Here is a 24,180-nt window from a genome sequence, read left to right as displayed (position 1 = left end):
CATTTTAACCTGGGATGCTTCAGCCATTTGTAGTGTTACAGCAGAGGAATTTAATTAGCTGCAGAAAGTAGCTGCCAGCTTGATGGACTGGAATTTTTCCATCCCTGTTTTTTCAGCCTAGTGTACTTAAAATATGGGTAAAGAGCTTGTGATAATCCTCATTCATCTGGGGCTTGAAGGCTAAATGACTGCAAGAACTACTAGTTTCAGTAACTTTACCTGTGCTTTCATATGACCATTAAAAAACAAAAGCAACCCCTCAGCTGGCTGATGGGGGGGAGAAGAGATGCAGTCTCCCTGTCTCTTTTTTTGGCCGGTGAGAGAGGAGATTTCTATAGTTGTGCTACCTGAAAAGCGGATTTGTTGCCTGGCGTGCAGTAGGTCAATAATCACACACTCAGGAGAGACACTGCTTATTTATTTCAGGTTTGTGCAAGCCTAGGTGCTTGATGGTTTCCCACAAGTCAAGCTCCCCAAACAGAACTATCTGTACTACAGACTTAGTAATTTTTCCAGTCCATCCTCCTTGCAATGATTGGTTGATGATTTACAATTACAATATTGCTGACTCTTCACTTCCAGCACTATGCGTGCTCAGGGGAAGGGTCTTCACCTAGGAGGGGCTCTTTTTAATTTACAGATGTGATTTTTAGGATTATAATGAAAGTAGTTCAGCTAAAGATGTGTGGACGTTGGGTTTTCTTGCCAAGTTGGCCACATCTTCAGACCATCCTGATTCATGTCCTCCTCAAGCTCTGGGCTGTCACTATCTAAAGGAGACTGTTCGTTCTTCTGATACCTAACACAGCGTTAGCTCCGTTTCAGAGTTAGCCTTCAATAGTTTGAGTTGGATAGTGCCCTTTTACTGCCCAGCAGTAACAGCTAATGGTGACTGCTCCATGAAAATAGAAGAACAACGTCGGCGCACTTAACGTTGTTTCAATAGATTTATTTTTGCAGGGACAGCCAGTGTTTAATAAGTTTTCGTGAAGCTTTTCAGGTAAAACTTTGGGTCAAACAGAACCGTGCAGAAGGCTTGGAGCTATTCTCCCCTACTGTGTAGCTAACGTAGAAGTGTCTTACCGCAGTACACACTGTGCTCTCTGCTGCCCAGGCGAACCGACCGTGGGGGATCCTGCCCCAGGCTGCTCGTGTCCCCGTGTGCCATCACCTCCCTTCAGGAAGGAGCGGTGGAAAGGCCGGAGCGGGGCAGTGTCCAGACACAGCCGCGCAGTGAGGGGCGCTGCCTGCCCTGCTGGGCCAGGCCTAGGAACCGGGGGAGCCCTGAAAAGAAATGCAGTTCTGCAAAGCGTGAAGAAAGCCGCCTGAGGGCCGTACCTTTCTAAATGAACGCGTTTCTAACAGCACGGCACTCGCCCGGGGTTTCAGTTTCGCCGCCCGCCTCGTGCCGTCAGCGCGGGACACGTCGGTGGTGCCAGCATCACCGCGGTGCCCGCCTCGTCTCCGCGGCCCCCGGGTGCAAGCTGTGAAACCCACGCACAAGAAGAAATGCGGAGTTTCGGGGACGGCGTTTTTTTACTGCCTGCCCTGTTTGCTACCGGGCACTATCGGGAGTCTCTCTGGGGCTGTTTTACCCTAAAACCCAACTTCAGCCTCACGCGCCCCGCGGTCCCGTGGGCCTCGGCGCAGCGGGAGGGCGGGCTCCGTCAGCCGGCAGCGATCCGGCGGACTGCATCTCCCGGCACGCCGCGCGGGGCCGAGAGGAAAGCCCTTCACTACAACTCCCGTGCTGCCCGGCGCCGGCGCCGAGCGGAGAGCGAGCGGGGATGCGGCGCGGTGCCCGCCGGGAGCTGTAGTCCTCGCCGCCGTTGGGCCGCACGGCGGAGGGCGGCGCCGCGGCGAGGGGATGTGGCTGAGCGTGACGCGATTTTGTCCGCGTTGGAGCCGGGGCGGCCGTGGCGAGCGTGACGTGGCAGAGAGCGAGCGAGCGCGGATCTCGGTCACACAGCCGCCGCCGCCTGCGCCTTTATAAGTGGGCGCCGCCGAGCCCCCGCCACAGCGCGCTGCCTCCTCCGCGGAACCGTCCGTGAGGGAACCCCGCGCCGCTCTCGCCCGCCGCCGCCCAGCCCCGCGCTGCCGCCATGGGCCTCACCATTTCCTCGCTCTTCTCGCGCCTCTTCGGCAAGAAGCAAATGCGCATCCTCATGGGTAAGGGCCGAGCGGCGGGGCCTGCTGCTGCCGCTGGGCCCTGCCCTGCCGGCCTGCTCTGCTGCGCTGCGGCCGGGCCCGCCGGGGGGCGGGGAGCGGAGCGGGGGGGGCTCTTCCTTCAGGGGCCGCGGGGAGCGCGGGGGGTGGTGGTGCCGGGCCTTCCCCTCGTGCCCCCGGCTCGGGGCTTAGCGGCGCGGCGGGAGGCGGCAGCCCCTTCCCCGGCACCGCGTTACCGCCGCGGCCCGGGAGCGGAGCGCCGAGCGGAGGATGGGGGGGGCCGCGCCGTGCCCGCTTCGGGCCGTCCCTGCGACGGATCCGGGCACGGCGGGGCGGGAGGGATCGCCGTGCGGCGGCGGCGCTCGGGAACCGCGGGGTCTGCGCCGCTGCCTTCCAGAGGGCGTCTCGTCCGCGCGGTTCTCTCCCGTGCCGCGTGCGCAAGGCCGGAGACGCGCGGTGCTTTGCGCGGTGCTCGGCTGCCCGCGGCCGGCCCGGCTGCGTGGCGGCTCTTCCGAGCGCCGCCTAACAGATGAAGCGGTGGTAGCCGAGGATTCCCACCGGGAGATCGCGGTTCAAAAGGTCACGGGCGGCACCGCCGCGTTCCGCACTTCCTCCTCCGCTCCTCCTTTCCCCGTCCGCCTTGCCAGCCTGCGTGTGCCCGCAGCTGCGCGGCCCCGCGCTGCTCGCGTTCCCGGGCTGCGGCCGCTCCGCTGGGCCGGAGCTGAGCCCCGACCGGGGAACTCGCGGGGTTCCCGGCAGCGGTGAGTGTCTGCCCGGCAGTCAGACTCTCCTTATGACTCTGAATGATGTGAGATCTTCAGATGAGCCCTGGCTGCCACGGGAGATAGTGTCTGATAACTGCGTTCCACGCAATAATGAAACAGGCACGCGATGCCAGGCGCATCAAAACAGCCTGTAAGGGCTTCGGTTTCCTCACTGCTAAGTAATTAGTTCAGATCCAGGTTAGGTGTGAGTTAGGGAGTAATATTTCTTCTGGCTGGTTCAGCTGCATCGTTGTTGTTGTTGTTTTCCCCATCTTTGATTTTAAGGCTTTTAGTGTATTTGCATACAAGGCTGGATCAGAGTATGAGACTGCTCTTTGCTTCTTGTAAGAGGAAAAACTTCTGCTGTGTTGTGAGGAGGGTGTAGTGCAGGAGCTAAATTGGCTGTTGAGAAGCAGAGCGTTATATTGTAGATCATGTAATTCACCTGTAACATAAAAAAGAAGCTCCAAATAGCATTCTACATCACATATTAGCACTTGGAGATGTCTGAATGAGCACTGGAACTGAATTAAACCTTTCTTCAGTTCTAATCCTGCATGTGTACGTCTGCAGAACTCTTTACTCACAGCTTTGTGTGCTAAAGAAGGGATGATTCTCGAGCGCTTTTCAGTACTGTGCCAGCTATCTCTTGGTGTAGTTGTGCGGGTGTTAACTGAGATAATAGCTACACAGAAGCTTCAAATGCAGAGGTAATTATTAAAAACTGAGTGGTGGGGGAAGGCCAGATTCTTTGGGAAACGTGTTCTTGTACAGCTCGCAACTACTTAGCAATCTTTTGTTCTTTTTTAACCAACGTAGACTTGCATGCTGTTGGCATTCTTTGTGCGTGTTTTCTTGAAACTGTGTTGAGAATGAGCCCTTTGTGGCCCCCAGAGAGTTATCCACTTGAAGCTAAGCCTGAAAGAGGAATAGTAGTACTTAAAGGAAGGAGATGAGGTTTGAGAGAACTGGTGTCAAGGTAGAAGAAAAGTGGGAAAAGTGAAGGAGTAACCATCTCTACTAAATTGGGATTCATTAACTTTGCTTACTGTTAAGCAGTTTTTATTGTAATGTGAGCTTTGTGAATCAACTAAGGACAGTAGGAGCTTCCCTCCCCCACCCCTTCCTCCTCTGATCACGGGAAACATTGATGTTGGAAGCAGCAACGTGCTGTGCTCTGTACTATCTGAAAGCTCTGACTGCCAGCACCTATTGGTCTTGATGGGGTTTCCATTTAAGAAGTCAGGCCTCAATTCTTCTTAACTTTCTTTTATTTTTTTCAGATTTAGTGTGTACGGATGTTTGTGTTAGGGTGACTACAGCAGCCTAGTTCTCAGCTACCAAGGATCCAAGCAGGAAGCTGGTCACTGAGGGGTGTGATGTGATCACGGGGGGGTGTTCCCAGGGACAGAGCAAACGATGAGTTTGATGTGTAGAAGCGTGATTGGCAGGCCGTAAATAAAACATTCTCAAGAGGACTAAAGGCCTTAGAACTGCGCTTGTTTTCACAGCAGCTGGGAGTGCTGCAGATGTAAATTCTCCGTCTAGAGGAAGAGGATGTTTGACTTAAGTTGTAACAAGTGCAAGTCTGAGCTTCCCCCCTGTGCTTGAGCTGTATAATGCCTGGTGGTACAACGGCTGTAATGCCCACGTGGAGATTCTTAGGCTTACATGGTGGACCAGAGTGAAAAGCTAGGGCTGGAAGTTCACATTGCTTGGAGATTTAAGACTTCAGGTTTTAATCTTGATGATAACTTCTGTATCATGAAGTTAACTTGATAACTAACTTGGTAACTCATAGATTGACATCTAGTGTTCCAGTACAAATGTAAATGTACTTATTCTTGAAAACAAATGATGCAGCACTATTGTAAGCTGCTGGACCACAAAAGAAATGTTTCCTGGTGGCTCAAAAAATAAATGTGACCTGCTGTTGTGACCTTGTTCTCCTATAAAAAGGGGAAAATCAATCAACTGAAGTAAGTGTGAACAGATGCTCTGTTGTTGATAACTATTGATTATTTAGACTTAAGGATTTTTACTTGACTAGAAGTGGCAGTTTCGGATGACTTGCATCATGCAGGTGTTACTTGATTCTGCCACAGGCCGCTGTCTCAGTGGCAGAGTCACAAGAGAAGATCTATCCGTAACACAGCCTGCCTCCGTGCACAGTCCAGCAGCTTCATTAAAATTGTGGATGAGGGTGGGCTTCAGCAAAGTCTCTGGGCTTTGTGCTCACGTAGCTCATGTCTCCTTCTGCCAACGCCGCGGGGGCAGCAGGAGGTGCTGGTGCAGGAGCAGGGTGGATTTATCTGCATCTCTACTGTAACACATCAAATACACTGAACCCATTCGTGTAGATAGTGGCATTTTTCTCTTGTTGGCAGTTCTCTCGAGTCTTGTGTTTGTTCAGCTGATAACTGTTGTGGTTTTGGGGTTGGGGGTGAGGGGAAGAAAGAATTGAGAGTATGTTTAGCTGTAATTTGGTTATTTATTTAATATCCATATTTTGGAGAGCTGCCACATACGATGCACATCCATGACATGCTTTCTTGTGAATATCTAGGCGTCCTAGAAACATTTGCTTGAGGCTGATGTACTGTGTAAGAAGAAAGCTGGGTTTCAAGTGTTGTGCTATTGAAAAACAGCTTTTCAGCTTAGTGGAGTACTTGAGGGTTTCAGAGTTTTTGTTGTTGTTTTTTTTTTTAAGAGTTTTGGCACTTTGTTGCAGGGAAGATGCTAATGCTTAGAGGTTTCCACATCTGCAAGTTCCTCTAAAACTGTGCTCAGGGTTCTTAGTTTTTGTTATGTGTGTTTCTGTCCAATAGAGACCCATGCTTAGGCAACAGTGAACATAAAAATCTTAATTAGAGCAGTTGGGGAGTTCATTCCTCCTCGGGGCTTTGGTTTTGATTTTATTTTTTTTCTCTTGCTCTGTGTTGTTAGTAATTAGAACAACATCTAATTTTTATCTTTTATATACAATGACAGTACCAAAAAAAACTACACTTGAATATCTAACCGTGTTCACAGCACTGGGATGGAGAACACTAAGGTTCTGTAGGAGTTTCCTGTAACAGCAGTTGGTGCCCTGAGAAGGAGGCAGCTTCTGAAGAGTTTGGTTTCATTTTGAGTAAGGAGGTGACTTTGGTTTTCATGTTACTGCAGCGCTAAGGGGAGCGGCCATAGGCGACTCAGCAGCCACTCAGAACTTGTGTGTGGTGCTCGCTGAGTAGGAAGCTGCCGTGGAACACCGAGCCATGTTACCAAGCAAGGGCACCATTTGGCTTCTTGTATGAGTATTATTTAATTCTTCAGGTTTGATTTCTTGCTTGGGCAGAACTTTCGATGACACAAACAGGCATTTTATTCAAGCTGTTGCTGTGGTAAGTGTTTAGCATCCAGCTAAGCACCCAGTTTCTTTAGGTGTTTGCGCAGAACGCTGGATAACAACATGAAGAACTGTATTTGAAGTTGCTCTTGCATGCTCTGAAGTGTCAGTAGTTTGCTGCAAGAACAACTTCAGGAAATGAAAGCGTATGCCTCAGTGTTAGTGGTGCTTCCCCAAAAATGCCTTTAAGGCTCTGGTTTCTGTAAGGATTGCTTATTTACCCTACAGCTTACCTTTAAAAACAACTAACTTAATTTTGGCTGTAGCAACCAAGAGCAAATGGCAGTGCAGCAGGCTTTCAGTAAGGACAGGCAGACTGCCCTAAGGAAAGCATCGTGATGGGTCTCGATGTGTAGAAGTGACGGCATGGCGAGAGTTAACAGCTCTTGGAATATATGTGGAGGGAAAGGATAAGAGTTGCCTCATGTGCTTGTGCTTCCGATAATGCAGAGGGAGTGGAATGAGGGAGATGGAAATGTCCTCCAGTGCTGCTCACTGCTTCAAGTGTGCATGGAACCGACCTTAGCTGGGTATCAAGTGAGGTTTTCCCCAACTTGAGTGCCAAGTAGCAGCTGTGTGATCAGTTAGAAGTGATGTTCTACTGGTAGGTGACTGCTAGGCATTGAAACCATCCTGACTCTGAGTAAAAAACTTTAAGAGAGTGAGAACACTCAAGTAAACACAAATCTGAAGGAAGATGACTAGGAGGTTCTCGATACGTAGGCTATGGATGAAGATGTGCTGTTCAGCTTGTTTACTCCATTGCCTGGATTCTCTCTCAGTACTGGGTAGAAGAGATGGGGCAGGATATGTGGTAGTATATCAGCGATGACTTAAGGGTACATGAGAATTTTTTTTTCTCTCAGGGAGGGGAAAAAAAGAAAACAAAACAAAAACCAAAACTAATGCTCTCCATTTAAAATGGCATCTCCTTGAAATTATGAGGTTGTATTTCATATTGTGAACTAAATCAAATTTTCTGTTTTTTCCTAGTTGGTTTGGATGCTGCTGGTAAGACAACTATCCTTTATAAGCTGAAACTAGGAGAAATTGTCACCACAATTCCCACTATTGGTAAGATAAATTCTGATGTCTTCATAACCAATTCTCATCTTTGTTCCTGTTGCTGAAAATCTGTGTTGTAGAGATGGGCTTCTGAAGAGCATAGGAATTTGCTGTCCTTGCTGTTAGCGTAGGGATGGAGACAAACAGGGCTGCTTCAGAGTAACTTATATAATCTGGTACTGCCGCGACAGTAGCACTCCTTCTGTGTCACACTGAAGGTGCACCCAGACAGGAATCCTGTCTGACAGCGGCCAGCAGCTGATGCTCAGGAGCACAGGAGCCATGTAAGTAGCAGTGCTCTGCCCAAACACCAGGAGTCTTCAGCAATTTGTGGTTGAGAGGCTCTTTCAACCAAAGGTGATTGTTTTGACTTTTTTCCTTTGGTCAGTTTTCTTTTTTCTTTTTTTTTTTTTCTTTTTGATCTCCAAAATACAGAATATCAGAATTCAGTTGTCAGATGTAAAACTTGAAGTTATCTTCAACAGGATTAGAATTATGTCTTAACATTACCATTAACTATTTCTAACGGACTCTTTTTATTTTAGGTTTTAATGTGGAAACGGTAGAATACAAAAACATTTGTTTCACAGTTTGGGATGTTGGTGGTCAAGATAAAATCAGACCTCTCTGGAGGCATTATTTCCAAAATACACAGGTAAGAGTTTTAAAATAGCAGTAGTTAGTAACCTATTTTGTAAAGGTTCATTATGTTCTGTAATGTGTATGGAAAGTTGTCTCCTGTCTCTTCCTCTCAGAAGGGTTCCTTGCTATCTTCCTCAAGTTCTGAGGGATACCCAGACCTTATTCTTGTTAAAGCTACTTCTTTAAAAAAATAAAGTTTATTTTTTTTTGCCCCGAGGGCTTCAGAACTTAGTGATGAATGTAGCCTGGTGAGGGCAAAGTCCTTGGAATCTGTCAGCATTCTGTAATAAGCCAGAGCAGCTGTTAGTTTGTAAGGAACTCTTTAAATGGGCTTTGCTGATCTATCTGAACTGGTGTGGATTTATACATAAAAAGTGTTATTGTCCAAAGCCCTGCATCGAGCATCAAAAATATACAGCTTTTCTTACTCTGCATATGTTTTAGATACTCTGATGTGTATCTAAAAATCTCTTAATATCTTACTACTCATTGGTTAGAAAGTGACAGTTTAACATTGACATGATTACAGACGTTCTTGGCGACGTAAATGTAATTCTTTCCTTTGGCTCACAGGTTGTGAGATAAATCACTTACTAATACTGAGGAACTTTAGTGGTGAGGTTTGGGGTTTTTGCTCTTTGTTCTGTTGGATATCTGATTGTTTCCAAGGTAAGTCTGTGCAGCATAAGTGTGACAGCTGGATGCAGAAAACTAAGTACTCTAGATGGACAAAAAGAAGCTAACACTGCTGTTATTTCAGTAATAATAATTTTCAGTCCAGTCCTATTACAAATATTTTTAAAAGTTGCTTCTGCTGTCTTCAAGAGAATAATAAAAATGGTAAGAGTAAACAGTGCATGTGTGAGGAGTGCACTTGGATAACGCGGATGCTGCTAGAAGTAATATTGGGTACAAACATTTGGTGAAGCACTTCTTACAATTCCTATGCTGCATTTAATGTAGTGCAGAGAGAATAGGGAGGTGCAGGGAAGGGGAAGTGTTAACTTAGGAAAACCTTGTTGGCTTCTTTGTGCTTTTTCTTTCGTTGTTTTGAAATTAGTAATTCCCACACTAATACATAAACTGATATTTCCAATTAATTTTTTTTACTTTAAAGTTCTAGCTTTATTTTTTATGTGGTTGTTCAGACAGACATCTTGTGTTGCTTAAGCAGAATAAACAATTTTCTAAGAAATTTGCTTTCCTCAAAACTGCCTCTTTTCTTGCAGGGCCTCATTTTTGTGGTGGATAGCAACGACAGAGAGAGAATCGAGGAGGCAGCAGATGAGCTGCAGAAAATGGTAAGTGTTGATACCTTCTGAAAGAAAATAGCTTTAAGGTTTTTGGGGTGTTCTGTTTGTTTGGATGAATCAGATTCCTCAGCATGTTTAGGGGGTTTTTACAGCACATATTGTATGCGCCAGGGAGTTCTAGATTTAGTGCATTGTGTAGTAGCTGCAACTCTCTATAGAGCTTTCCCTCCAGAGCTGCTAATGACAGAATCTTTCTTTCATAAAGCATTAAGAAAAGTGTAGGAGGTGAGGGAAGAATTTTAATAAATGCTTGAAGTTTCATCAGCAAGGTCCTGATGAATTTAAACTGCTTATTGAAAGAATATTTTCTAGAACTTCTGCTGGGTGCTAGATGAATCTTACCACGTAATTCCAGTGACTTGAGAAATAATGAAAAAGCAGATTATGCTTAAAGCAGTACTTAGGTTTCTTTAGTGCTTGTTGAAGTACTTAACTGAGATAATGCAGTAACATGGCTGTTTTCTTTTTCTCTTAGCTTCAGGAAGATGAGCTGCGAGATGCAGTGCTGCTGCTGTTTGCAAACAAGCAGGATCTGCCGAATGCCATGGCAATCAGCGAGATGACGGATAAACTAGGTCTTCAGTCCCTGCGTAACAGAACTGTAAGTGCTAAACTTATCTGCTCACTTTATTGGATATCATAAAATTAATCTCCCTTTAAAGCAAAGGGAAGCTTTCACCTTTTTCGGTAGGAAGATGCGTGTACGTGCTATTAAACTCTGTGGGACAAAGTTGAAGGTCCTCCTTTAAAACAGGTGATCTGGAAGTATAGTTCAATGTGTACAGCTGTTGCAGGTGTTTTCTCTCACTTTTTTCTGGAAAAATACAAATGTTCCAGCCTGTCACTGAAGCGGAACTGGCAGTGTTTGAGAAGCTTGGTAGGCTTGCTTGTTGTCCTGGTACTCACTTTTCCTCAGGGACCAAATGCATTATGTGTTCTTGTCCCAACAAAGATGCGAGGAAATTAAATACTTCTTGAATAATTACATTCCATCTGTGCAGCCCTTTGGGATACAAGGTGGCTTCACATAAACTATCTATCCTTGTGTAATACTCGCTTTCTTTGACGCACCAAGGTTATATGCTCATGCTTTAGAGGTCCCTAAAATCTGATAATTGCATGCCTGTTTCCAGGAGAGCAGTCTCGCGAAACAGAGAAGCTATTTTCTGCATATAAAACAAATACAAGTTTGAGATTTTTCTCCTTGATGCACTAAAATGTGTTATAGCACACTGAGCTTCTGGATGATGTCTAAATCCTACCTCCTTTGTACATACTTCGCAAAACTTAGCAAATACTCTGTTCAATATTGACTCCGTGGGGCAAAACAATGTTTAAAGAGCACTATTTGAGTTTGTACCTGAGTGTCACGTTCTGTGATAACTTGGTTTGCATTTTGTCAGCGCATAAACTTCTTCTCTCTGTCTGTGTTCTATGTTAACAGTGGTATGTCCAAGCCACCTGTGCTACGCAAGGAACCGGTCTGTATGAGGGACTTGACTGGCTCTCAAACGAACTCTCAAAACGCTAACTCAAACTGGATGACTCTTTCACCAGGGACATGTTTGATATAAGTGGTCTAGGCTTGTTACAACAAAATTAGTTTGCATCTTGGTTATTACAATATCTGGAACTGATCTTTGGGCAGGATATTACAGCATTTCAACTTATTTTGTTGCCAATTATTGTTTACCGAGCTACATGTTGCAAAGGTAGCAATATGCTTGGGTAAAAATCTCCTTAACTTGGAAAAAGTGTATCTTCTGATTCTACTTCCCTTGTTAGCAGAAATGCCTGAGTATAGTTATTGTGACATCTTCAAGATCTGTTTTGAATACTTTTTTTGAGCCCCAATAAATGAATGTTTTAATTTTTTCTCCCTGCTACTTTTAGTTTACTGATGCCCTGTTTCATTCCTCAGACAGTCTGCTGATTTAAAAATGTAGCATTCCGTATATTTATTTCTCTCCCTTGCCAAAAAGAATTCCTAATACTGCTTGTTCCCGCCGAGAAAATGCTCTAAAACACTATTCAGATCTACTGCACTGAGGAACATTTTATTAATCCTTGGGTTCGATCAGCCCAACTTGCCTTTGTGAGAATTGGATTTGATGGGTAGAATAGTTCTGTGCTGGCTGCGAAGAGCTCATGTTGAGGTTGTTTTTAATATTCAGCAGATTGTCTTCCTTTATATTGTATCTTTATGTTGCATGTTGCTTTTTGGTATCAGCCTGACTATTTTTGCCCAGTGTATAATAGTTCTGCTGAAGTTTTACTGTATGTTGGTGGACATATCTTCATAATGAAATTTTGGAAAATTCATCCAACTCAATGGATTAGTTTCTTCATAACCCACTTGGAATTATTCCTAATAAAATGATAAAATGTATTGTTCTGTGTACGCTCTTCTTGATTCTTGAAGTAGTTAACTGTGAGTTATCACATGCTCATTTTCCATAAACTGAGTTTTCCTGCAGCTTGAATGTGAACGTAAATTTTATTTTCACTTGTTTGGGGCTATATGGAGTGGGACGCAAGGTGGGCAGAGTTGTGTACAGTGCAGTAGAGTAGTTGTCATCGAGACCTATAATTCTGTGTCTTTTGAAGTTGTAAAGCTAAAATTCCTTTTAAGATGTCCAGATATGAAAATACTAACAGTTACAAAAATGGTAATAAAACAAGTACAAACTGCCTGAAAAGCATGCATGTCTGTTTCGTAGTTGTTTCAATATTTAAAAGCAACATGGTTTCTAGCAGGAGTTGGTGGTTAGCTGAAAAGTGGAACACTTGAACAGGGCTTTAATCAACATTATGTCCATGGTAATGGTCGCCTCCCAGAAATAAGGTCTGTGTAGCCGCTACTGTCTGCTTTCACGCTTCTGTCCCTCTATCCCTTCCCTCCCCCACATGGTTTCAAAATTCTTAAATTAACTCTTTTCAATCTTTTTTCCTGTCTGCTGAACAGATGCAAACAGAGCTCAATCTTGCATCTTAATTGTCTTCAGGAAGCCGAAGTATGGTTTCATGGCAGATTTAATCTCAGCTCATATCTCACTTGTAGCACAGGTCTTGTTATTCTTCCTCCAAGAAATCCCAGTGCCAAAGTCTGCTAAGCTCAAGCAGGTTTATTTCAAGAGCAGCTTCAAGGCAGGTTCTGCTGTACCTCTGAGGTTGAAGTTTCTAGGAAGTGCTGTTACTGCAAGCACCAATAACTGGAGGAAGTTCCAGAGCTCTTGAAATGAGTGAGTGATTCTTGGTACGTAACAGAAACCCAAGAGATAGAGTTAAGGTAACATTCTGCTTGTAGCTTTAATGAGTTGCTGAGTACATACTAACTCAGTCGATATATTCGTGCGCTGGAGCAGCAGCTGTTAATATGCTTGTTTCTGGTAATGCAGCTCCTTGAAGTAAACCTTAGAAGGAATGCCTTGCTCAGAAGAGCTGGCTGGTCTGTTTGCATGGGTTGCAGTGGTAGTTACAGTGAGTTAAATGAAACAATTGTGATACATTCAATTCCATCCCCTCTTCCAAGGCAGAGGTTAGAGGTACACTTTAAATATGAAAGCAGCTGTGTGGGTGAAAGGACAGTTACCTTGAAGGAAACGTTCTTTTTGATGAAGGGAGATGAAGACTTCTTACTGGTTTAATTCCTTAAAATGCCAAATTATTTAAAAAGCTTAGGTGAGCTGTGTTTAGCCACCACTGAGAGTGCTTAAATAGCAGTTGATGCTGTAGTGGGTCACTGTGTTTGGCTTTGTGTAAGGCAGACTGTAATGCTGCTATAAAATGAGTGATTTACTAAATCAAAGTAGTACAGATCTTGAGCCTCATTTAAAAATGAGGGAGGGGAGTGAAGGCTACAGCTTACACAGTAAGGCAGGAGCCAGTGTAAAAGAAATGATCTCTTCCTAAAAAGCTTGTCAGAGTGTGTGCTGGAGCAGTGCTCTCTTCCCTTTTCTGCACCATAGGTCAGAGAAGGGACAGCAAGATGCTCCTTTCTCTCTTAATGCCAGGCTGGGAAGGTAGCACAAAAGAATGTACTTCAAAAATGCAGGAAATAATGCTTGTTTTTTGGAGGAGACTGAGGGGTTCTTACGTGAAGGATATGGAGAATTCCAGTTGCTGAATCACAGGCAAGCTTAGGATTATGAAATAAAACAGAGACAAGTTTAATAGGGTTCTATGAATATGGCATCTAGAAGTGGTTTAGGGAAGAAGTATTGGGCAAGAGGTAGGGAAATATGTAGAGGGAACATAGAAGCTAAAATCACCGTGTCAAGTAGGAAGTACCATGTATAACTTCACAGATGTAAATACGTCTTGGGAGCATATGGAATATCGAAGTATTGTTTTTTTGCGTTGCCTCCAAAATCAAGTTCTTCCAAATTGTATTTTTCCTAACCTAGACCCCAGTGTTGCATTCTTCCAGGCTTGCCTGCCTAACTCCTGACACAGTGCTGCTATTGGCAGTGGGCCTGTGCTTTTGCATTTTGCTAATTAAACCAGAGATGCTTGGCCTGGAGATCTCCAGCGTTAACTTGTGAAGCTGAACTTCCTCCCAGAAAATATTAAAGGATTATCTGCCATGTGCAGGGGCCGTCTAATTGGGCCTGCAGCAGTGCCCTGTCACTCGGTTCCTGCACCAGCCAAGCTGTCGCATGCTCTCTCCTTCATCTACAAGGAGGCGAAAGCAGCAGCCCAAACGCCATCACAGGGATTAAGAGGGACTGCCTCTTCAGAGGCAGTTCCAGCACAGTAGGAACTTTCAACATAGTATATAGGTAGGAAACAGGAGAAAAACTTACCTCTACTGGCAACCAGAGCCAGCTACAAGCTTCTATTACAATTACAGGGGTGTGAGCTGTGGGACCTGTTTATTTTAAAGTTTTTTCAAGTTTTTCATTGAATTCATCTGTGAGGTAAGAAATGGCTCAGCCATCCTCTTTGCCTGCAGTTCTTCAGCACTGTCCTGTAGGTACTTTTCTAGCCTCCCTTGCAATAGCACGTGCTCTCACAAACCCTTATCAGGTTAGATTGTTTCTCAGTGTTATGATCTGAGCATAACCAAGTTAGCTCCTGGATTTTTCCAGAGATTTTAAAAACTGCGTAGCAATTTCAATGTTAGCACATATGGCAGAATTCCAAAAGTGTTGTTTTACAAGTAACTGAAGTGAACATAGCAGTGGATTTCAGCTTAATCTCCTGGAGAGTTACCAACTGAAAGAAGTTCTGAATTACTTTTTTCCTCTCCTCTTACTATTTTTCTTTGGTTTAAGCAGTCTTTCAAGTCTTCTCCTACCATACTTACGAACTCTTCTGTCTGTATTAGAACAGTGTTTCTTTTGCCTCTTACATTTAGAGAGTAAGCTGGTTGGTTCTGTTTTTGCACTAGCACATTAGGACTTGTTTTGCCATGCTAGACACCAGTAACTGGAAAAAAATCAAGTGAGAACTGACACCATCAGAAAGGGAAACTTATTAGGTGAAAGAGGAAGATGGAGTGAAAGAGTTTCCCAACATCCAAACTATCTAGACTAGACTATTCGTACAAAGAAGAATATACTGGGAACAAAAACAGTACTTGAGTTGGTTTCTTTTTTAGTATAATAGGTTTTTTTTTAATGAAGTTTTAAGTTACTTTTTTTTTTTATGTAGGCAGAGATGGATACACCATGTAATTTATTCTGTCCCTCCCCATACCTGAAAATGGATTACTAAATTGTTGTTAAAGAGCTCCCTCCCCAGCTGGCTGTCCTAAACTCAACTACTACTACTGACTATAGGCAACAGATGGAACAGTAGATGCAGCCTATATATGGAATCCAATTTGAGTAAGTGCTAAAGTGGCCCTCATATTAAGTGGGCAAGCAAAGTGCTTCCAAGTTGATTATCTTAAATTTAACACAGTGGTTGACCAAACAATTCCACTCACTGATAATTAAAGAACATTTTTTTCAGAAGGCAGCAGGTACATTGATCGTGCCACTTGTTAATAAACCAGGTACAAGACAGCTTCTGAGTTTATTTTAAAAGCTTTGTCTTACGACAGTAATCACCATGAGGCTGAACGAACCGAGCTCATTTCTTTTCAGGTTCTGCATCTGGTTCCAAAGTGAACAGGGTTCAGTTTGTACACTTATAAATTAGATTGAATTCACATCTCCAACAATTGTAATCTTTTAAAAACCTGTAAAAGGTTATATGATAATGCAAATTTCAAAACTCCACACCTGAAACATTTTTTCTATTAGCATATAAAAAGGGAAAGGAGAAATTATCGTACAAGTTCATGTCAACACGGAGACAACCTTCAGTAGAACCACCGAGCACATTAACTTTTCTAAAATCGCTCTCATTTTAGTAGCATACAAGCCAGGGTTGAACCTCAGTTCCCCAACAGTACATCAGTTTGTTCAAAAACTCCAAAAAGCATCGTGCAAAAGTCAATCTATTTCCACTTTAAGTCACATACGAGTGCTATATGATCAGAAGGATGTGAAACACTTGGCAAAGCCTGATGGGTTGTTACTTCCTCATGACTTGGCAATGGAATGACCTGTTCAACCTCTAGAGCGTTTTTGTCAATGAAAATGTAGTCCAGACATCCATGAAACCCACCAACGTAGTTTGTATACGCAGGTTCTCCACAAGCACTTTGTAGATTGAAGGGATGGCTTAGAGGCATATTGCACCTTTCCTCTTCTCCATTGGAGACCCAGTCTTCGTGATCTTCAGCAATGCCACCGGTGTTAATAAAACCGTAAGTTCCGGATGACGGAGTACTATTAAAGTCTCCGCAGAATATGACTGGTATACCAGGATACAAGTCATGTGCTACATGCTTGATGTGAGACAAGGCTACAGCAATCTGGATGAGACGGATGTTCCCACCTAAAGATGGAAAAATATATTACTTAAAATACTTTGTAGTAGCACTGGAGGAATTTTCCAAGTTGCTCATTTAGACATATGTCATGTGGAGTTCTGAAACAGCAATCTTGCTTTAAATTCCCTGCGTGCTATATTTTAGAATAGTTTTCATAAATAAAGATGCCTTTGATATGTGACTATCAAAACTTTACAGCAGAGGACATTGAATTTTTTTCCAATGAATTTAAAAACTATGTACCTTAAACACCCATATTACAGCAGCCTTCTACTTCTTAAAAACCATCCTAACAGTGTTTTTGAATGGCACAGAACTAAAATAGAACTAATTTAATGGAGAGTCTCTTTTTGAAAGCTTCTGTAGCCCGACTTGTTTCCTCTTCTAAAAGCACCACAACATAGCTCCTTTGGGTACAACAGGATGGGGGAGCCATGAATACACACAAAGCTGTATTTCATGGTCCACATTTCAGGCAAATTGTTTCACATAGCTGTCCTGCATTCACTTGTATTCTATTGCTGGCCTGGCAGACCAGAACAATCTTACGTTAAGGAAGATAAATCAATCCAGTAGCCTGGCTTGGATCACTGAGGTAGGGAATGGGGCAAAAAATCCTCAGTTCCACAAGAAAAGGTAATAGCTGCAAAAGCCTAAGGAAGAATGTAGGAAAGTTACCTTTTGGATGCCAGTATAGATGGGTATTAGCTACACAAAGCTTCCTGGAAGGATCAGCTGCAGACTGAAGAACTGAAACCTTTAAAAAAAAAAAAAGAAGCCTTTAGTAAGTTTTAAATAGAAGTTATATATTTTTTAAAAATGCATTAGTTAGCTTATGCTTTCATGGCAATCCAGTCCAAAGAATCTGATGCTTATAAACCAATGAATGGCACAGCTCCTAAACTGAGTCTATTCATCCTCTACGTAAGGTCTGAATTTCAGCCACTTACATCGCTAGTATAACCACTACAGAATTCCACCAACATCTGGATATTTGACAAGCGTTCTGTCTGCAGCTTTCTGGTTTGACCATATTCTTTCCTTCAATCCATTCCATAATTTTTTCATAGCATGTTGAAAATCCTGTCCCACATCCTGCCCCAGCTCTTTGATCACTTTAGGGACAGAAATAGAGCAGCATCTCTGGCTTTAGCAAGCAAACTGTAGCAGTGTATTCTTGTGAAGTTAAATTTGGAGGCGATTTCAGTTATCCAGGAAAGTTTGTTACTCTTACACCATTAGAAACCTGTAGAAGTGTTTCTGAAATTCTTGACAGACCTCTATCAGCTCTGCAGGCTGCCCCACTGGCATCAACAATCTCACAGATCTGTCTACTCATTTCTTCACCTGTGTTTGGTGGCACTGTTAAAGCAGGCTAACCTAGGCTAGTCTCGCAACTGGCAAGACCAAGCTTAGTGATACACCTATTATGATACAGGATTAAGTAGTGAAACAATGAGCAGCTAACGCCCCAAAGCAGCAATGGACACCTGACCCAGCACCTCTAACAGCTGATTTCACCTTAAGACAAAGAAAGTAAGCTGGCCTTTTTGCCAAGTTTTACATTATTGCTACATAAAGTTACTTAAAGCCTGACTGTCAGCATTGTGTTTGCGTTCCCCGCCCCGTGCACAACCATCACCCTAGCTAGCAGGAGCATGCCCCAACTGCCACCGCGATGGCCCGCACGTGGCTGGGCTGTGGCTGCTGGGGTGGGTGGCCGCAGGTACCTGCAGCACAGACGATCTCTGCAGCACTTTGTCCCGCACCACGGGGTACCGGCCCAGCTTGTCGCGCAGCTCGGCATGCAGCGGGTCCGAGAGCAGCGCCTCGCTGAACGCAACGTCGTGCTGGCTCAGGAGACTGAACTTGTCCCTGCGGTAGAAGGTGGCCAGCCCCTCGTGCTGCTTCTCCTTGATCTTAAAAAGCCCCTCGAGCCCGAACGCGTCCAGAGCCGGGGCCAGGCTGTCCGCGAAGACGGATTTGTCCACCTCCTGCAGGCAGATGAGGTCGGCGTTGTACCCGGCCAGCTCCTTCTTCAGCAGGTTCTGCCGGTAGTCGACCTCCAGCGCGTACGGGGCGCAGTACGGGTACAGCACGGTGCGGGAGAACTCGGTCTGGGCGTAGGCGTCGGCCAGGATGTTGTAGGAGACGGCGCGCACGGAGCCGCGGCCGCACACCCTCCGCGTGTACAGGTGCCGGGAATCGAAGGTGCAGGCGCCGGGCCCGGCCTCCACGGGGCCGCTGCTCTCCACCTCGCGGGGCGGCCCGAAGCGCCGCGCGCCGTCCCCAGGCGTGCAGCGCAGCTTGAGCCGCAGCCCGACCAGCGCGTTGGAGGGCGTGAAGACGCGCTCGCCGCCCTCCGGCTCCCGCTCCTCCTCCCAGGCCGGGCCCTCCCCGCCGCCCTGGGGCCGCCGCTCGCGGTACCAGCGGAACAGGCAGTGCTGGGGGGCGGCGAACTCGGCGCTCACCTTGGGGCACACGGGGAAGCCGGCCAGCAGCGAGCGCGGCAGCCGCAGCTCGGTGAGCGCGGGCGGGTTGCGCTCCACGCGGTACCGCGCGGCCCCGACCTGCAGCACGGCGCCGTCCTGCCAGGCCGCCGCGTTCGGCACCTCCTCCGCCACCGCCCGCCCGTCCCGGGCGAAGAGCCGCACCTCCGGCAGCTCGGCCTCGCCCGCCTCGCCGTCCTCCGCCCGCGGCTTCTTGCTCTTCTTGCCCGCCTTAGCGCGGCCCTTCGCGGCGTTGGTGGCGATGCGGGCCAGCGCCCGGCCCAGCGGCTCCGCCTGGTCCCGCTGCATGTGCCGGGCGCTGCCGTCGGGGAGCACGAACCGCAGGCTCAGCTTGGGCTCGGACGGCACGCAGCGCACCACGGCGCGCTCCGCGGGCTCCATGGCGGCGGGAAGAGCCCGGCCGCCGCCCGCGCGGCTCAGCCAGCTGAGGGCGGCGCGCAGCACGCGCCACATGGAGCCGGCGCGCGCCGCTTCCGGGAGGCGCGGCGGGAAGTGAGCGGCCTCGCGCCAGAGGGCGGCGCTGCCAACGGCCGCAGCTCGCGCCCGCCCCAGGGGCGGGGTGCTCCGCCCCCGAGGTGTGGCGTTGCGCGCGTGGGCGGCGCCGCTCTTTGTGCCTCCGCCCTCCTCATCCACAGCGCGTCTCGCTGAGTGCGAGCGGGAGGGGAGCGCTGGGTTCTGCGCCTTCAGCGCGAAGCTGCCTTCTTTTCGGGACCGAAGCCGTCAGGAGAATTCTTTACGTGCTCGCAATGTCTGGAAGGGGTGTCGGTTCTGCACGCAAGGTACAGACAGGGCGAGCTGCCTGTGCGCGCCTCCTGCCCCGGTACCTGGGCTTCGTGTTCGTTTTCTGTCGTTCAAAACCATCCCGGGCTGCCGAAGTGCGTTACAAAGGTGCTCGGGTCTTTCTAAAACGGCCCCGAAGCTCTCTCCCGCTGTGCTTGCAGCCTCAGCCCTCACAGATCCGAAATCAGGACGCGAAGCCTTCTCTAAATGCGGGAAACCTCTGCCGGGAGGAGCTGCCCGGCTCTCCTCGCCTCGGCTTGCGTTCCTTCGCCGCGTTCCTCAGCCCCGTTCTAATTCGCTTCCAGGCCGTAGCACTGAGGCGGGAGGCAGCTCCAGGTTTCCCCTTCTGGAAGCTGTTGAAATGCAGTTGTTGAGTTTGTGCGTTTCCAAGGCAACGTCCCCGTGCCGCGCGGGCAGCCGCGCCCAGCTGAATCCCGCCCGGTTCAGCGCGGCACTTCCAGCATCACAGAACGTTTCTGGAAAGCCTGCGGCGTTGCGCTGCTTTTTACAAGATCCTCGCGCTGCTTTCCTCAGTCTTCCCATGTGTGCTGTATAAATTTGATGAGGTACTTTTGGTGAAAATAGGTTTCATCCTTTTCTTCCCCGAGAAATATGAAGGGAAAAACACGGTGCATGCTTCACGATGAATGCTTTCCCGATAATTTCCAGCACTCTTTTTCCACCCACCATCAATGAGATAGTGTATAAAGAATAACTTCATAATTTTTTGGTCTCCTCTGCTTGATGCTGAGGTGAATCTGTAAGGCTAGACTTAAATCATGTATGATTTTGTTTCTCCTCTTAAGACTCTCGTTCTGAAGAACTTGAGGAACTTGGATATTTGCAGCAGTTTTATCTTTACAATAGTACCCGATATCGAGGATTTTTGTTTCCTTGTAACTTTGCGGGTTATCCTTGTAGCAATTTGTTCCACATTATTTGTCATAGGTGGACATAGTGAGGCAGTAACTTCCCTTTAAGTGGCCAGACAAGGAAGGAGCAGGTGGTCACACACACCTCCCAAAGATGAGTGTATGTGTGCTTTGTCCGTGAGGTTTGGAATCCTCCACTGACTCCACCACCCTGGGCAGGGCGAGCCTGTGTTTCTGCCTGTCTATCTGTCTGCCCATCTTTCAGCAAAGGTTCAAACCTCTCTTTGCATGCCTCCTGTTTAGCTTCATGCTTCTGTTTGCTTCTTTCCCATCAGTACTCTGCATCCTGCAGTGAAGCCATGGAAACAGTAATGCTGTCTTAGGCTCTTCCAGAGCAGGAACTGAGTTGTGGAACAGCCTGGGGGTTGGTGGGCTTCTTTGCTGCTGCCTCCTGTGCTGTGTACAGCTGGGGGGCTGGCATGGTCATACCTAGATGGCAGAAATCCCTGAGGCTGCCGCATTTTGCGTCTCGTGTAATTTCAGTTTAAGATGTGCAGTTGTTAAATTGCTTTCTGGACATGAACAATTGTATAATAATTCTCATATTGCATTTCTGTTATGGTTTAAGATGGCACGCTCAGATGGAGCACCTTCCGATAAAAAGACTTTGAGAACTTTGTTTCTTCCCATTGTTCTGCCTTCAACGGTTGCATCAGATACGTCACCGTTACAGAGTAAGCTGCTGACGCACCGAAGATGCAACGAACAGCAAACAATGCTTAATCAGTTACTGTGAGTAAAATGCTGAGTGTTGAAGTTCAACCGAAAGAAACTTTGCACTTTTGACATTTGAGAAATAATGCTAGTGTTTGTTAATTTCAGAGATATTTTTGTCACTATTGCAATGCTGAATATTTCCCATCCAAAACTGTTAATAATAGAAGAGTATTTATTGGAATCTTCAAAGAGAATCAAAGTCCGGATCGCTTATTTTCTTTTGTATGAATGATCCAAGTGTGGATCTACTTCTAAAAGGCTTCTTTGTCACTGATCTTAACACATTTGCACGTGATCTTGGTGGTCTGCATGGCTACCAGAGGACCACAGCTGCCAGGATGATAAATACGTAGGTTGCTCCTAAAGTAGTGCCTCCCATTTATTCCCCCAGTTTTAGGAGTTCCACTCTGTACTTTGTTTTCACAATACAGTTGGACAGTAACTGTTGTAGTTGTTTGAGGAAGAGTACAGTATAATCCCAGCAGGAGCACTGGGCTGTTGGTGAGTTCAATCATGGTGTATGTATATACATTCTGATTGTGGTTAAGATGTGGCTCTTTTTATCAAGGAAGACAGAATATGCAAAGAGTGCTTCACTTTTTAGAAATCAAACAGGAAAAAAATAGGTTACATCAATTAAGATAATTGCATTATTTTTAATGTAATATTTTTATTTTTGCTGCATTTCTGACTGTACATTTTGCTTTAGAATTGATCGAGCTTTAGAAGTCTATTATGAATCCATGGAAGAAAAACATCACAGAGGTTCTGCACCCCTAGTACCAGAACTACCTGCCACTGTAAGTGTTTATTTCTTTAATACTGTCACTACTGCTTATTTTGTGCTTTATTGTTGGGACATTTATGCTTTTATTCTTAACATTCACTTAAATTTACTTGTGTCAGTTCTTAATAATTCATAAATGGATTTATATACTCAAGTAGTCCCATTGAATTTGATACCAACATATGTACTGAATCAAATCTTAGGAATAATAATTGCTAAAGTTACATTTCTGATCTATTTTCTTGATGTACTTGATACATTAGGAGTTCTTTCTTTTTCTTTATACAGATGAACAGTGAGCAAAAGCAACGACGAGTGAGTTAAATTCTTTGTTCTGCATTTTGAGGGTAGAAGAGTGAATGATAACATACTCAGCTTCTCTGAACAGAGATATGTGGAATCAGTGCCTGCTAAACAGGAAAAAAAAATTGCAGTAGTCTTGTAGGGGGAAGATGGGATAGGAAGCAAAAGTGGTAATCCTTTCTTGTGGTCCCGTAGAAAGAGTTTTCTTTTAGAGAAAGCATGTGTATGTCCATCAATAATTAAAGTTTTAATCAAATCTTACTTGAAAATCATTACTTACCAAATATTCTAAGAGGCTTCAGCATTTTTTTTTTCAATTGAGGTCACAGGTTGTACTGTAGCCTTTACAAAAAGTCGTCTTTAATGTTATTCACCTGATTTCAACAAGGAATAGTCATGTACAAATACCGGTATGATTTTAAAAATTGTACTGATTATAATTTTTAAAATAATTTATCTATGAAAGCCACTTTCAACCTAAATTAGCACTGAAATGCTTTCTTTAAGCAGATTGCTTTTTGTAGCTGATGCTGGGTAAACTCATTCTGAAGTCTATAGAGATCCAGCTCCCTTTTCTGTTTTACAATAGATGCATCACTCGGAGGCATAAATACATTTTTCTTTGGCAAAACAAAACTAAAAAAATCCATCTATTTGTGCTTAATCTTTGCTAGATGAATGCTTATCCAAAGAACAGTAGTATGAACTTTGAATTGTTTAATTGCGAATCATGAGCTTCATCAGAGAAACAAGTGAAATAACTAACAAGTTCAGTACTTTGTGTTTGAGCATTGAGACAGGGACCATTTTATCAACTTTGGAGTAGTATTTAGTGTGCTAGTCAGTGAATCCGTAAAAGATATGATTATATTCCCTGCCCTTAGTTATAAAAAATGGTAAATAAAAAGAGACTTCACTGTGAAATCTAATGAAAGAAATACTTCAGCAGTTAATGATTAGACCTCTGATAAGACTGTCCTTTCAGACCAACTATCTCTTCATGAAGAAGTGTGTGCAACGTAATCCAGTGGTTCCCATTCAGCAGCAGTGGCTGATGTCCATGCTCACACTGGTGCCACAATCACTCCTGGAAGGCAAAGACAGAGAGCTGTTAGTTGAAAAGCTTTTAGGGGAGATAATAAGGGATTTTGAAAAGAGTATGAAAAGATGTATGGGTAAGTACCACAATCTACAAAATACTAACATGTTAATGTATGTGTGTGTGTTCAATATTTAACAACTTAGATATGCCTGCATATATGTAATACATATAAGCTATAATATGATAGGTATTATATCGTATTGCATTATATGTAAAACAACATTTATATATAATGTAATACATAGCGTAATATGTAATAATATATTTTTCAACTTCTGGAATAGAAGCTTTATTAAGCTGTTCATCTACAAGCATATCCATAATTTTACTGATGTTGCTTTCTCTCTTGAATGAGGTGCCAGGAAAAATCTGCAGGGATAATGAACTATTTTCAGATATCGCTTGTATAACTCACTTGAAATTTCAAACTTTTAAACAAGATTCATAAGTTTGAATTTTGCAAGTGTACTTCTTTGAAATCCTGTGTTATCATCCTTATTTATTTACATTTGTCGTGTATGAAAGCTAATGTTTAGCCGCTTTGATCAGTATTTTAGTGAAAGTTGATCTCATTAAAAACAGGTTAAAGAAAATAAACAATTTACACCGTGACTAACTTCGTAGTGTCATCAGTAGTATAACTGTAGTATACCACTGTATTTATATTGAACAAAATTGCCACTCATTCTTAATCATTTAAATACTAGTGTGTCTACCTTTGTGATTAGGGGCAAAGTGACTGGAATTAAGACCTGATTCTGTATGGGTATTTAGCAAAAGCTGTGATTTTGAGTTACCTTTGAGGAAATTTTTTTTTTTTTG

The 24,180-nt window shown here is 45.0% G+C and overlaps 3 protein-coding genes across 3 annotated transcripts in view; 2 read left to right on the top strand and 1 right to left on the bottom strand.

The window, feature by feature from the left end:
- Positions 1,898 to 11,730, top strand: ARF4 (ADP ribosylation factor 4). Its single transcript, XM_021409151.1, has 6 exons — positions 1,898 to 2,169; positions 7,315 to 7,395; positions 7,932 to 8,041; positions 9,258 to 9,329; positions 9,817 to 9,942; positions 10,786 to 11,730. Exons 1-6 carry the CDS (start codon positions 2,103 to 2,105, stop codon positions 10,870 to 10,872), a joined length of 543 nt encoding a protein of 180 aa, XP_021264826.1. The 5' UTR covers positions 1,898 to 2,102; the 3' UTR covers positions 10,873 to 11,730.
- PDE12 (phosphodiesterase 12) lies at positions 15,344 to 19,313 on the bottom strand. Its single transcript, XM_021409146.1, has 3 exons — positions 17,958 to 19,313; positions 16,906 to 16,984; positions 15,344 to 16,232 (listed from the first exon to the last, which is right to left on the bottom strand). The coding sequence occupies exons 1-3, from the start codon at positions 19,188 to 19,190 to the stop codon at positions 15,790 to 15,792; spliced, it is 1,755 nt and encodes a 584-aa protein (XP_021264821.1). The 5' UTR covers positions 19,191 to 19,313; the 3' UTR covers positions 15,344 to 15,789.
- The window catches only part of DNAH12 (dynein axonemal heavy chain 12), a 64,257-nt gene continuing 59,392 nt past the window's right edge, over positions 19,316 to 24,180 (top strand). Inside the window, exons 1-5 of the mRNA XM_021409658.1 lie at positions 19,316 to 19,516; positions 21,018 to 21,181; positions 21,876 to 21,966; positions 22,242 to 22,268; positions 23,242 to 23,474. Of these exons, the coding sequence (XP_021265333.1) occupies positions 19,484 to 19,516; positions 21,018 to 21,181; positions 21,876 to 21,966; positions 22,242 to 22,268; positions 23,242 to 23,474 (548 nt within the window). The 5' untranslated portion in view covers positions 19,316 to 19,483. The remainder of the gene's footprint in view (positions 19,517 to 21,017; positions 21,182 to 21,875; positions 21,967 to 22,241; positions 22,269 to 23,241; positions 23,475 to 24,180) is intronic.

The sequence above is a fragment of the Numida meleagris genome, chromosome 11, assembly GCF_002078875.1.
Source record: "Numida meleagris isolate 19003 breed g44 Domestic line chromosome 11, NumMel1.0, whole genome shotgun sequence".
NCBI classification, from domain to species: domain Eukaryota; kingdom Metazoa; phylum Chordata; class Aves; order Galliformes; family Numididae; genus Numida; species Numida meleagris.
This window is presented reverse-complemented; position numbering and strand designations above follow the sequence as displayed.